The following is a 14,007-nucleotide window of genomic DNA, read 5'->3' as shown; positions in this document are numbered from 1 at the left end:
AGTTCCACTGAAATCTCAACATATTCACCCACCATTCGTACGTTCTTTGACCATGTACAACACCAGCACAATGTAACAATATCTAAAAAGCGGTCTGTGATAAGAATGGATCCTCATTCAGATTAAAACCAGAAGTCCTTACTGATGGCAATATAAAATTTAAACCAAATAACCAAACAATGTACACACAAGTGATATTTCAAGGACAATCTGTGTGTGTGTTCCTGGGCTCATGAGGATGTTTGCATCACTGAAGATTGTGCCTGTGGTACGGTGTTGGAGAAAGAGTCCTTGGGGAAGGAGGTGACTTCCACCATCCCAGCCCCTGTGTGCGGTACAGCGGTATTCATAATGTGCCTCTGTAAATGCTTTATCCAGTCCTCCTGCACTGACAAAGGGCCCTGGAAGACTAGGTCACAAAACCTGCATGTGGAAACAATTACACAATGATGCAATGACAAATGTGAAAAGAATGGAAAAACAAGAAACAAAACAACTAGACAATAATAATATTACAATATATATTTCATAATATTCATGTTAAATATATACTGTAATATTATATTAAATATGCATTTATATATTTGTAACAGCGGTTACCTGCAAGTAAGTCTGTAGATTTCCTCTGGACTGTGCAGCAGCGGGTACATTTTCTTCTTTGACCCAGACCTTGATCTTTGCTTTCTCTGTTTACAGTCATAAGCTGCAATAATGAACAATGCATTTATTAGAAATGACATAAACATATTTAAAAAGCACACCATATGCTTTTAACCTATAACAACATTGAAGGCTTTTTCTCAGGTTTTTAATGTTTAGCAAAATATGTTAAAGCACCTATTCCATAGATTACAAATAAAGTCTTACCCTTGTGGTGGCTGGCTCACATGACCAGCCGAATACCACTCACTTTATCTCAGTAGCCCTCTATTATTGGGCATTTGATTGTGAAAAAAATAATAATAATCAAATGATAACAATACTTTTACAATGGCATCATGCAGCAACTACAATCTGATTAACCATCAGGTGTCCGTATAAATCTCTGCTACTAAAAGCACCTGAATTATCCTTGTAATTATTAAAAAAAAAATCTATTCAAAATGTTTACATTACTTAAATGGTTAGTTCACCCAAAAATTTCAATTCTGTCATTAATTACTCGCGTTCATGTCAATGGAGGGACAGAAAGCTCTCAGAAGAACGAAGGTCTTACGGGTTTGGAACGACATGAGCGCGAGTAATTAATGACAGAATTAAAATTTTAGGGTGAACTGACCCTTTAAGTTACTTCCATGTTACTTTTTTTATAAGAAATTGGAAGAGTCGAAGAAAATTTTAGTAAAGGGAGTGAGCATGTGACATGCATTCTGCAAGATCTAAGCCCTAGGAAAGTAGAACAAGAAGCCAAATGCAAGTACACAGGTGCATTTACATAGAAGGAAAGAAAGGTGCGTACTAGTTCCATCCAGAAGAGCTTTTTTCTTTCTATGTGCATATGCCCTCAAATGATTGGAGAGACTAACACCACTGTGGAAGGTGGCATTACAGTGCACGCAAACTTTTCTATTGAGTTCACTTTTCTCTGTAACAAAAACACAACACATAAAAATGAAACACTTATAGTCATTATAGGTACTGTAATACACTGTTAATGTACTCTATGTTCAAACCACTAAAATTCAGGCCTCTCAAAGGATCATTTAGCAGTAGCGATCAGTCTATATTTGGAGAAGCCTAACATTTGTAATTTACATAAAATACTACACTAGTGTATAGTAAGTATATAAAGCAGACAAAATTGTATGGCTATAGTGAAAATAAAAGTTATACATTTACATTTGAAATAATTATAGCTACATTTGAAACATTCATTATCGATTAAACAATGAGTGTATAATCTCTTCATGTTTAGATAGTTCCACTCAAAATTATAATTTTGACATTACTTAGTCCCCCTCATGTTGTTCCAAACCAGTATGCTTGTTCTTTTTCTGCATTTCAAGCATATGGGTTTGGTCAAACATAAGACTGAACAAGGTGTCACAGAATTTCCTTTTTTTTTGCAAGAACAGTCCCTTCAAGGAGTGGTTCAGCTTCATTACAGTTGATCAGTGGAACAAATGAAACGTTACCTTCTAGTGAATTTGGCACTGCTTTGAAAGGTTGTATCTCAAGGCCACAGTCTTTGCCTGAAGATAAAAGGAGAGCCTTTCTCGCCATGTGGGATGAGTGCTTTGCTTTGGTCTCTTCATGGGCTCTTCTTTTCTTCAAAATTCCAATCAGATCACTTGGTGGTGAGCCTTTATTAATCTCTATCCTTTTCTTTTCCTCCTTATCTCTATGTCGTTTGACAGTTGAGGCGAAGGTTAGTCCGTTATTCAAACTAATAGGATGGAAAGACTTGGTGGCGCGGCACTTCTTCTCAAGAACCTGTAGCTTCATCTGAAACTGTTTCTTGTCACGCATCAGTTCTTTCAATATGATGACTGGAGATTTGGATGCGGTGGAAGTAGGTTTGCCCAGTCGCTTCAGGTGGCCTCGTACATGATTGGACAGCCCAGTCCTGTTGTCAAACCACTCCCTACAGAGAGGACAGATGAGCTCTGTCTGATGGCAGTCGGTTGGCATCTCTGCAGAATGATCAGTCTGGGATGTGTCCTCTGCTGAGAGCAGAAAGCAAAAGGGAAACCACATGTAATCAGCCAAATTTACAACAAATATTTATTACATTAAAGCCAATTAAATTTGTCCACACTAAAACTGAAAACATCTAGATCAACCAGCCTGCAAGTCAGTTAACTTGCACCACACCGGTTGTGAGGGAATTTTAAACCACGACCATTCCTGACTGTAAACAAATCAAGTACATGTGACCAGCATGAGGGCACCGAAAAACAGCTTGGAGAAGTGAAACATCAGCAACCGCAAAATAAAAGGTGCTATCACTGGAACACCTCAAAGAAAAAATGTATTTGCCAACAGCTTATATACTAATGGCTTTTCAGAAATGATTATATTCATTCATTTGAATAGTTATAACATCCTAATGATGACTATATCTGATTTGAGTGCTTCACACCATACATGAGGCTGGTATTATTATTCTAAATGTGTTGTGGATATTTTCTTATAGAAATCTTGATATGTTTATGATAAAGATATACATACATAAGCACTCTGAAATTTGGACATTGCACCTACAATAAACATCAATTTGTCTACATTTTTAATAAAATTATAATTGACCAAATACACAACCAATTTTATGCAATTTGGCATGACAACCTAGGAGGAGTATGAAAAAGTATTGCAGAGAATTCCCTTATTGTAGCACCACTTTCTGGCCAATTATCAGAAAATTTGGTCCACTGCCTCTTGTAGACATACTTTTTATATACCAAATATCACGATGATAGTCCTTTCAGAAAAATTGGCATACACTATGTTCTGACATCTACACCAAGTTTTCTTAATTTTGGAAAAAATACAGGTCAATCAGTAAATCTGGACGACACCTGACAAATGCATTGGGTTGTACCTGCTAAATGACATTTTCCACACAAAAAAACTCTGTAATGGTCTATATTAAACAAACTTTAAATGAGTATCATTTAAGTTCAGCTATATGCCTAGCAGTACACAAAATATTCTAGAGATACTCCAAAAGATAGAAGTCGATAATTATTTTCATGTTATGGTCGCTAACTGGTTAAACCAGCTGCTAAAATTTCTAGCCTACAATCAAAATGTTAATTCTTGAATCTGAAAAAAGGAAAGTCTCATAATTAACGATTTTGCTGCATAACTACTACCTTAATTGATTTTATTAACAAGACTATCAAGTACAAGAGAAGCATCACCTGTTTTGATTTGTGGCAATTTTCGTCGTCGAACTGGAGGTACTTTGTCAAGAGAAGCGACCTTAGCTGCAGATACAGAATGGCGTACTTTTAGGCCCACTCTGTGCAAATGTCCTCTTATATGATTAGAGAGGCTAATTCCTGACTCAAATACAGCAGGACAGTATGGACAAGCCTTCAGATCTGTCTCAACATCTGAGCTCGCTTCACGCTTTACAGTGGTGATCGACTCTGAGATCTCTTCTTCCTTGTATTCATCTTTGACAGAAAACATCCTCAGGGAACTGTGATTTCTCTTAAAGTGACTAGATGAGGCAACAAGACTTGCCTTTGCAGGTGAAGTCTGTTTTCTTACAAAACGTGCATTAGCCTTCTTGTTGATTTCACATTCTTCAGGTCTAAGATCATCATTAGAATCACACATAAAGTCAACGTTGTTGATCAATTCTTTACTCCTCTTGGATGTTTCAGGTTTCTTGAAATTTTGTCGACATTTCGGGAAATCTAAAAGAATATCTTGGCCCTGCATATTGTGGAATGGAGTTGACATTTTCCTTTTGGAAGGTGACTTCTTCAATGTTTGCTTTTCCAAACTTAAATGTGTATAATATGAGTTTCCAACATCTGAACAAGTAACGTTTCCATCAGACTTAAAAGTTCTTTTAGTGTTCCCTTCTTTAGAATGAGCTGATCTTTTCAGACACTTAGAGGGGGACACACTAGTTCCTGTTCCAGAGTAATTGAGGGAATTGTCAAGAAACTCTGTTGCACTGCTTCCATCAGGATGAGTGTTGCATTCTGAGGCACTCTGGTCACTAGGTTTCTTTCTGGATAAAAGTGTGTGAATTGATTTGTCAAGTCTTGATTGGCTTTGGACACTTTTGTGCGTCCACACCTTTTTCTTTCGTAATAGAGCGCACTTCTGATCAGACGACAAGTTTTTGTCTGGTGCACGGAGCTTCACAGACAATTTTGGTGACTTTGCTGTTGGTTTCGCACACGAATTAAGAACTTTGCAAACAGAGGTCGGCTGTTCAGTTAGCGATAGTTCTTCATCACTGCTGTCAAGGGAATGTGAGGACGCCTGTTCTTCATTAAAATGCGTTTGACATGAAGCCTTAACATGATTTCCAATGGTGTCTTTAGGTTTTCTTTCAACAGAACAGGAGTAGGAAATTGGACATGTTGATTTATTGACTTTGCGCTCCTGAAATCCATCTGATTTCCAAACAGTAAGATCAGCACCACTGATGCCATGCTTATGAAGCAAATGGCGTCTCAGTTCAACTTCATTCATTTCAACAAAATCACACTTGTTACAACTATAGTATCGCTTGTCCTTCTCATGGGTCTTAGCGTGTTGCACAAAGGTGTTCGGACAGTTCGTTCCAAAGGTACATTGGGGGCATTGTAACTTTGCATCTTTACCTTCATCTTTAATTTGATGCAACTCGTTTATTTCTTCCATAATTTTCTGTCGCTTGCCCCGGTGAACACTTACGTGATTTAACAGTGAACTATGATCATGGTAACACTGTCCACATTCCTTACATATGAATGGCTTTGAACTAGTTGTATCTTTATTACCTGTACTTTGTCTGTTTTCTAGCGATTTCTCTTTAAAACCACTGTTACACTGAAAAAAAGTTGGTTCCTCCCTAGAGTCTGATGGCAAAGTTTCTTTAATCAATCCCATCTTTTGAGTCTTGCTAATAGGTTTTTTTGCTGGTTTGGGAAACAGGTGTTTGACTGCCTCAGCAGCTCCATTTAAATACTTTGTATGTTTCACAATGGGTGACTTTAATTTGGATGGTTTTCTTGGGGAACGTGTCTTCTTAACAGGACTGCACTCTGTCCGGCTTCCTTCACCTGGGTGATCTTTTTTTGAATCAAAATTCAAATCAGAGTATAGGTCCTCTGAAGGATCGACTTTTAAGACCAATTTTTCTTTACGTTTTCTTCTTTTACGGCCGAGTGGTGACGGAACTCGTCTTTTATGGTTGATGGGTGAAGGAACGGGGGACAGTTTTTCCTCCATTTCTAGACCGTTATCATCATCCCACAGGAACTTCATAAATTCCCTTTGGGGATTCCAGCTAAGGTCATTTCCATCATCATAATTATCTAATGAACTTTCTGGAGATTCAGTATCAAAGCCCCATATACCCCTATTCTCCACATCCTCCGCAGTCAACGTTTGCCTGATTGTTATTTCCCCCTCTTTTCTGAGTGGATCAGGTCCTTCAAAGTGGACGTTGGTTGTGACAGAATTCTGAGCTTGTAATGATTTGGGAAGGAATACTGGTACATTTTTTGAAATATCCAACAAGATTTCATCTGATATATGGGGTGAGGTGGATCCATTGACGTAAGCAGCCTTGGCTGGGCCATCTGAGCAAATGGAGTCCATAAAACCGACACTGGTCAGGAGGTCTCCTTGGTCACCGAGTAGTGCCATGGTCTCTTGAGGACAATGCACTGATGGACCTGGTGTAGCCCCCTCTGCAGAAAATGTCTCGCTGTTCAAAAGGTCCTGAGAGATTCTTGACATTGAGGTGTCATTCTCCTCTACTTTGGCACTCTCCTTCAGACCAGACATTCCTAGGAGTCCTAAGGACCGTTTCTGGGGACAAAGAAAAAAAAAAAATACAAAACATGAGATGAGCACGAAAATCAATATATAAATGAATTCATGTTAAGTTAGAGATATTAAAAATTAAATAACCCTACAGCTAATTTATATCCTCTTTTGGTTACTATTTCAAGTGCTCCAGCAACAGCATTTTACCACATTTTTGGAAACTTTCTGTAAAATTCTACTTAAAGGGTTAGTTCACCTAAACATGAAAATTCTGTCATTAATTCCTCATGTCGTTCCAAACTCGTAACCCCTTATTATACTGCACACGTCTGCGACACATTACGGCTCCGACGAGGTTTTGTTCTCTGCTCCATGCACTGCCAACTAACACCAGGATTATTTCAGAAGCGCAGCAACTGGATTCGCGAGACTGCAAGATTAGCCTGTCCGACGTTTTTTTTGTTGTTTTTTTGTCTTGATTTTTGGGGTTCTACCATGGGTTAGTTGGCTAAATGGTTAAAGGTGCATTAAGCAACATTTCATGTTAAAAATACCCGTTTTTCTAACCCATACATGCTTAAACAATTGCCTGATGGGCTGAATGAGCCCTTCTCTGATCACTGCGATTGCCTCTATAATCCTGTACAGTAAAATAAATAAGAGGGATTCGGGACGGAATTTGAGACTGGGGCGTGACGTCATGCGCGTTCAGTTGCAGTGTTGCAGTTTCGCTTGTCGCCAGAGGGGGCATAGTTCTGCAAAAACTCAGAGACTTGCGCAATGCACCTTTAAAGCCACACTAAGTAGAAATTGTGTTTTTGTCAAACAGCGACCCCTAGAGTCGCTGTGGAATACTTGCACTGTCGTAAATATATTATAGTATAACGTTTTTACATGATTGCAGCTAAATCACAAGTAAATAGTCTATAGTCTAGGCCTACTGTATAATTTAATTTGTGTTGTTTTTATTGGAATGTAAACATTACAAAATCCCAGATAACATCAATAAAGTTAAATGTACGTCGCATTATTTCATAACATTGGCCGTTATGATGTCATTAGACATGATTATTGCAATTTATCATAATAGTTTACAAATTGTGCTCGTTTACACTATTAACAACCTCTACGTTAGGCTTATTTATGTCCTGATTATGTGAGATATTGAAAACTGTTCTCATGATAATCGCAGGAATCAATGTCAACAGTGTCGTCTGATATCCCTCAGGACTACGTGATAAATACACCTCACAACACCTGAGTTCAGCTGCCAAACTAATTCGTGAGGCATAGCTATCTGATTTATCAAAACGATTCCATTTACTCCTGGTCACATAAATTTATTTTTGCGAAACGGATTTAAATCCGATCTTCAATTCTCGCGCTATATGCAGATTTAATGGAGTGCACGTCACCGAAAGCAACAGATATGAGCTGCATTTTATAGATCATCAGCTAAAATGTAAAAATCAAAGACCGCAATAAGAGAGAGCAGTAACAGCCCTGGTAAGATCATTTCGTTTCTTTACTTTTAATGATGAAGATTGTGTGTTAAGCGTCTGTGACTTACTTTCACTTTGATTTGCGATAGTTTGCACGTTGGCTTATGAATAGATGCTCATCTGTGGTGATGCGTGTTCCAGTAGCGTCATCATATCTGTATAACATATAGCCTATAACACGCTCATACATTTTTTTTTTTTTTTTTTGCATTTTTGAAAGGAGTACAATTTACATGTGGTTTCAACAACCAGATGCATTTACACTTGTCCAGTTTCGTCTGGAATGCGTCTCAGATCTCCTCCTTAAGTGGTTTGAGGGATCGGATTCAAATCCGTCTCAAATGCGTTTCGGAGGGCATTTACACCTGGACTTTTCACGATCGGATAGCTATCCAAGCTGAGAAAACGCATGAAGTGGCCAGGTGTAAACAACCCCCATGACAAAAACATACGCACGAAAGCCGAAAACAAACGCTGGTTGGCCTCTCACGTCCAAATTTGACGAAGTGGTGGGGGAAGTGACGTATGCCGTAAAGCAGTCGAATTTTGTAGTTCTTTTTGTGCTCTGGTTACTACCCGAACCCCGAAGTTACATAGTGCCAGTAAAAGCGATACAGACCCCGTCAGGCTATGGCAGACGTGTCATTCAACCTATTGTAAGTCGATGTACCATCACAAGGATCTTGGAAATATATTATGAAGGTTGAAAAGTTACATAGTGTCGCTTTAAGTTTTGTCCATTTTAATTGTGTTTATTGCTACAGTATGTCCTATTTTGTTGTGCTATAGCCTACAGGCAATGTAGGGCCCTATAATTTCCGCGATCACGGAATCGCGGACGGAATCGCGGAATTGGCAAATTAACCCGGAATCTAGTGTCAACGCGGAATTTCGCGGAATTTTAGATATTTGGAATAAAATTCTGTTTTTGTGCGGGAGAAAAACGTATGTCTGAGGAAAATCGCATATTACTGAAAGAACGAGCAGAGAGAGGCCCGGTCGCGCGCGCGTCTTCAAACTGTCTTGCTCTCTCTCACTCCCTCGCGCTTATTAAAGGGTAACTAAACCCTAAACCAACTTTTTTTAGTTAATGATCTGTAAGAATGGGGCTTTATTAGTGCTGTTCATTGATTCAAGTAACTTTTTTGACATTTGGGTATAAAGTGTTTTAATTCTACAATATAGGGTGTAAAAACGTCTGAGTGCTGCCCTCTTTAGGTTGAACGGTGGCTACTGCAGTTGAATTTTCCTATTGGATGTTTGTGGTACTGTGTGACGTAAGCGGTACAACGCTACGTAAGCAGGTTCCAGTTCACCACGCCCTCCCTTGGTACGAGCTCACCACGCCCTCCCTTGGTACGAGCTAGAGCTAACACGCATAGTATTGCATCAGTTAGGATAGCTTCAAGTTAGCGTAGATTTATCTGTATTTACTACAGTGATCGGGAGGGTACGTAGGTGTAGGTTTGCTGGTTGCAACAGCACTGCTGGACTGCATAGCTTTCCAGGTGGAAATGGGCTTCTCCACACAGCTCGCGCTGAAAAGCGACGCAGTGCCAAACGCTGCTCCTCCTGCATGGACTCCACCACCGCAGCGGCGTCTTGATGTGAGTGATCATAATCACAATTTATGGTTAGGCTAAAGTTAATCCACTGGGGTCGACAAACGCGGCGGCGCATTTTGCTGGATTTTTTCACATAGCTGCAAAATATGAATATGCCTACAGAGAGCGCGCGCTATTGATAAAACTCGATAAAACTCATCAGATGCATGTACTTTACGTCGTCTTTCGACCCTGTGAGTCTCTCCATTTTAGAGTCTGACAGCAGCTGTCAATTAATCCGTCACTGCGGGTCTCAGGTGCACGCCCCCCCGCTCAGCCCCGCCCTCGGTGCGTCCTGTCTATCTCCGCTGGGGTCTGCCCACTTTTCTAGCATTTTTCAAATATTGCCAGTGGGTGGAGTCAGGCTCTGACCAGGGGTTTAGTTACCCTTTAATCTAAATCAATTGAGAATTGACACAATGGTAAAAGATCGGAAGAACGAAGTTTCACGTGGAGTATTCGGATATTTTTTTCCTGAATTAGGCTACCGCTGGGTGTGAATTGTGCAACAAAAAAAATACTTTTTTACCTTGCCGCCTTCTCTGAAAAGCGTTCCGCCCATTCAGCTGACATAAAAAACACTTTCAATAAACTAAACAAAACCTATCCAATGATGAAATGTTTTCTGTGTTGACAAATCTTGTGCGATGTCCTAACTGCCGGGATAATCACACAACGCGTACAAGTCTGCTAATGATACGTCCGATTCGCGAACTAATGACTCCTTTGAACCGATTCACTTTAATGAATGGTTAAAACAACTGATCTGTCCAACACTGAATCGGTTCGGTGTATAACAAAATCGGTAACACTTTACAATAAGGTTCCATTTATTAAACTCTAGTTAGGCTAACTAGATCAGTTAACATTAACTATTAATAAACTGCACTTCTACAGCATTTATTAATCTTTATTAATGTTAATTTCACCATTTAGTAGCCTACATTATTTAAATGAAAAGTTGTATTTGTTAACAATAGTTAGCTTAATGCACTGTGTGAAGTAACATAATAAAAATACAGGGTTAGGGTTAACTAAGATTAACAAAGATTAATAAATACAGTAACAAATGTATTGCTCCTGGTTCATGTTAGTTAGCCTAATACATTCACTAAAGTAAACAAACCAAACCACATTTAACACCTCTTAAAATGAGAATTTTGTTTGTTACCTCAATAAATTTAGGGTCATTCTTATTTTATTTGTGTACATTTTAATCATTAACATTAAAAACACTCTTTTTACGACTAAAATAACAGTAAAGGGTAAAAAAAAAACTGAATTCCCAAAAATTAAAACGGAATTTGCAAAAATTAAAACGGAAAAAACGGAATTTGGGAAAAAATAAAACGGAATTTGGGAAAAAATAAAACGGATTTTATAGGGCCCTAGCAATGTTAATACGCTTAAAAGTCCAGTTATGAACGACATGGATGATACATTTTAGCTGTGTTTTTTTAGTTGTTTAAAATGCATCCTCAATTATCTTGTATCTAAATTTCACATTAGTGCCTGTGCGGCTTGGATGCAGCAACCGTCAAAAATAGACCAGGCACGTATCTTTAGCGAAGCAGCGCGGAGAGCCGCTTCTGGGACACTTCTGAAAAATTCTGTGGCGCGGCTGGTATAAACACAAGCATTGACAGGAGTGGCCACGACCAGTGGTGGCCATGTCGGAGCCGTAATGCGCCAAAGATGTGTGCAGTGTAAATAAGGGGTAATACTTTCGTTCATCTTCGGAACACAAATGAAGATATTTTTAATGAAATCTGAGAGCTTTCTCTCCCTCCATTGACAGCTATGCAACTACCATTTTCAAGCCCCAGAAAGGTAGTAAAGACATCATAAAAGTAATCAGTGACTTTTATGAAGCGACGAGAGTGCTTTGTTTGCACAAAAAAAAAAAAAAAACCTTTATTTACAAATATTAATCTCCATTCTCCAATGCGCTCATGAGAACAGCACTAAGCATGCGTGTTGTGTTGACGTGAGAGCAGACCTTGTTGCGTGAACGTGCAGCACTCAAGTAAATTGAAGTTAAACCACTGGCGTCACATGGATTACTTTAGTGATGTCTTTACTACCTTTCTGAATTTTCATTTTTGGGTGAACTAACCCTTTAAAACTATTAAAACACATCTACAGACATCAACATCAGCCCTTGTTTATCACTGAAGAGATCGTAAAATTGTTGCTGCATTTTATTAGCCCACAATATGTTGTTTAAGAAATGTATACAATAGAGTTATATCTGTATAGGCAGTAGATCAACTCTGGTTTTATGTGATGTTGTAACCAAGGTAACATTACATTAACTAGCTATGTTGGTAAGACTAGATTTTTGTTAAAATGGTGGCAGCTTCAAACATTTCAGCTTCAATATCACTATTGTACAGTATATGGCAGTAATAAGATGTAGCCTAGTTATTTTCACTGAATAATATTAAACTGAATCACATCTGCTTGTATTACTCTCAAAGTAACTTTGGATCAAATTGAATTTGATATCGTAAACGATTTAAAAATAAACAGATAACTACATATAATTTCTATAACAATAATTAAACATACACGAAATGCAAACTGAATTCAATGTAAATCTTTCCTACACTTTATGGCCTTAACAGTGCATGGGTAACAAAGTCTATGTTCACAATGTCAGTCCAAATCCGATTAATTGAGTATCCGATTGGAATCTTATCTAAATGATTGACTGTTCACACTGTGTATTGCAACTGTTCATATCTGATTTGTCCTGTGTGGTGCTCTTTCGTTTTCCTTTCCTTTCCTTGGTTTCTATGGCAAATACATTGCGTTGGTAGGCATACGCAAACGACAACAAAACGGTTAATTTTAACGTGGTGAGAGAAAGTGACAAACTACGCAAAATCCGATTCGAGCGGTCAGACTGAAACAGATTTCCAGAAATGTGATTTGAATAGCCTAGGACTTCAAATCACATATGAATACAGCTCAAAACGGATTAGTAAAAATTGCATTTCATGTGATTTTTTTTTGCTGCTCACACTTACTAAATACAATCAGATTCCAATTGGATATGCACAAAAATTGGGTTAGGACTGACTAAATCTGAATGAGGCTAAATATGTTTTTGCCATTCACATTTGTGCATGATAGTTTTGCTCATGGGTGATGAACAATCATCATAACTTGACTTAATCATAACTGTATTTAACTTATACATATATTATGCTATTATATAAGTGCACTACCAGGTTACTACAAAAATTCTACTACTATTACTAATAAAAAACATTATTTCTGTAGCTATAGCTACTCTTGACAGCTGGTTAACAATATAATTAAAATTCAAAGAAAATTTCAACATGTATAAGTTTAGTAAGCCAATCCATTCCTATTGTACATGCATTTTTGTGGTAAGCACCCCTAACTGGTTGGTCTTGCATGCTTAAATTGATAGTGGAAATGACACACAAATAGGCAGAGTTTTAGCTTAATACTATAATAACATTAGAGTGTGCATTATAAATTGTGGCTGATACAGAGCAGGAACAGGGACACCACTACAACGTGCACACAAGATAGGCTAGGCTATAGGAAGGAATTCACTTGGCTTATGTGCATTATGACACACTGTATAAATAAAATATAAAACACCTGACAACAATGTACAAAGAATCATCAACAGATAACGGGAAATCACTCCAATCTCTTCTCTTTATGTGACAACGTTATGCAAAATCACATGCTCTCAGAAAAAAATCTTTAGGAAAACATCTGTGCCTAAATGTATAAATAACACATGAATAGTTTAAATAACACGTTAAAAGTTTTAACAGATGTCATGATATATAATTGTTGTGATGCAGTTCTTAAACAGCATATTATATCTTTCTGGATCAAGTTCTGTTTATTGCATAATTAGTGGTTCACAAAACAGCAAATGCCTTCAACCCTGCAACCAATTTACTCACAAACAGCCATTTTTAATCATTCAAACTGGCAGTGCAAATCGAGAATTACGTGCATTAATAACTTGAAATATATTTCTGACATCTTTCTGTTAAGGCATTGCTGTTACTACATGAGAGTGTGCTATGAGAGTGTGCTAGCAAGGTAGCAATCAAGCCCATTATGTTCAACATCAAGCTTAAAAACACTTGCCCGTAGAAGAATGTTGGGGACACTTTGATAGTTTCACCTTTCAATGTTGCTGGCAAATGAATTTTAGCCTACCTTTCTGCGGGTGCGATTGTGGACAATAAAACTGAACTGAAATCATTTCATTTTTGCTCGCTCAAGCTTTTCATCTATTGCGAAGCCGCCATATTTGCTCGATGGTCCACAGACAAAGGCATCGCACCTCATTGAGGGGGAGTCCAAAAACTTGACAAAATGTATTTTAAAAAGTGTTGATATTATCATTCCCTAAAGGCAGCTACTTATTTGTGAAACAACTTTAGTCAAGAAAAACA

At 38.1% G+C, this 14,007-nt stretch overlaps 1 protein-coding gene across 3 annotated transcripts; it reads right to left on the bottom strand.

Moving 5' to 3' along the window:
- Nucleotides 1-221: 221 nt before the first annotated feature.
- znf644a (zinc finger protein 644a) lies at nt 222-13,888 on the bottom strand. Of its 3 annotated transcripts, none has more exons than XM_079876086.1 (6): nt 13,769-13,888; nt 3,864-6,486; nt 2,136-2,666; nt 1,460-1,585; nt 601-703; nt 222-423 (listed from the first exon to the last, which is right to left on the bottom strand). In XM_079876086.1, exons 2-6 carry the CDS (start codon nt 6,460-6,462, stop codon nt 231-233), a joined length of 3,552 nt encoding a protein of 1,183 aa, XP_079732212.1. In that variant the 5' UTR covers nt 6,463-6,486; nt 13,769-13,888; the 3' UTR covers nt 222-230. The 3 variants fall into 3 exon arrangements, with proteins under 3 accessions (XP_079732212.1, XP_079732213.1, XP_079732214.1); XM_079876087.1 differs by having other exon boundaries at nt 2,136-2,663; XM_079876088.1 differs by lacking the exon at nt 1,460-1,585.
- Nucleotides 13,889-14,007: the final 119 nt, after the last annotated feature.

This window comes from Squalius cephalus, assembly GCF_949319135.1.
Source record: "Squalius cephalus genome assembly, chromosome: 7".
Classification (NCBI taxonomy): domain Eukaryota; kingdom Metazoa; phylum Chordata; class Actinopteri; order Cypriniformes; family Leuciscidae; genus Squalius; species Squalius cephalus.
This window is presented reverse-complemented; position numbering and strand designations above follow the sequence as displayed.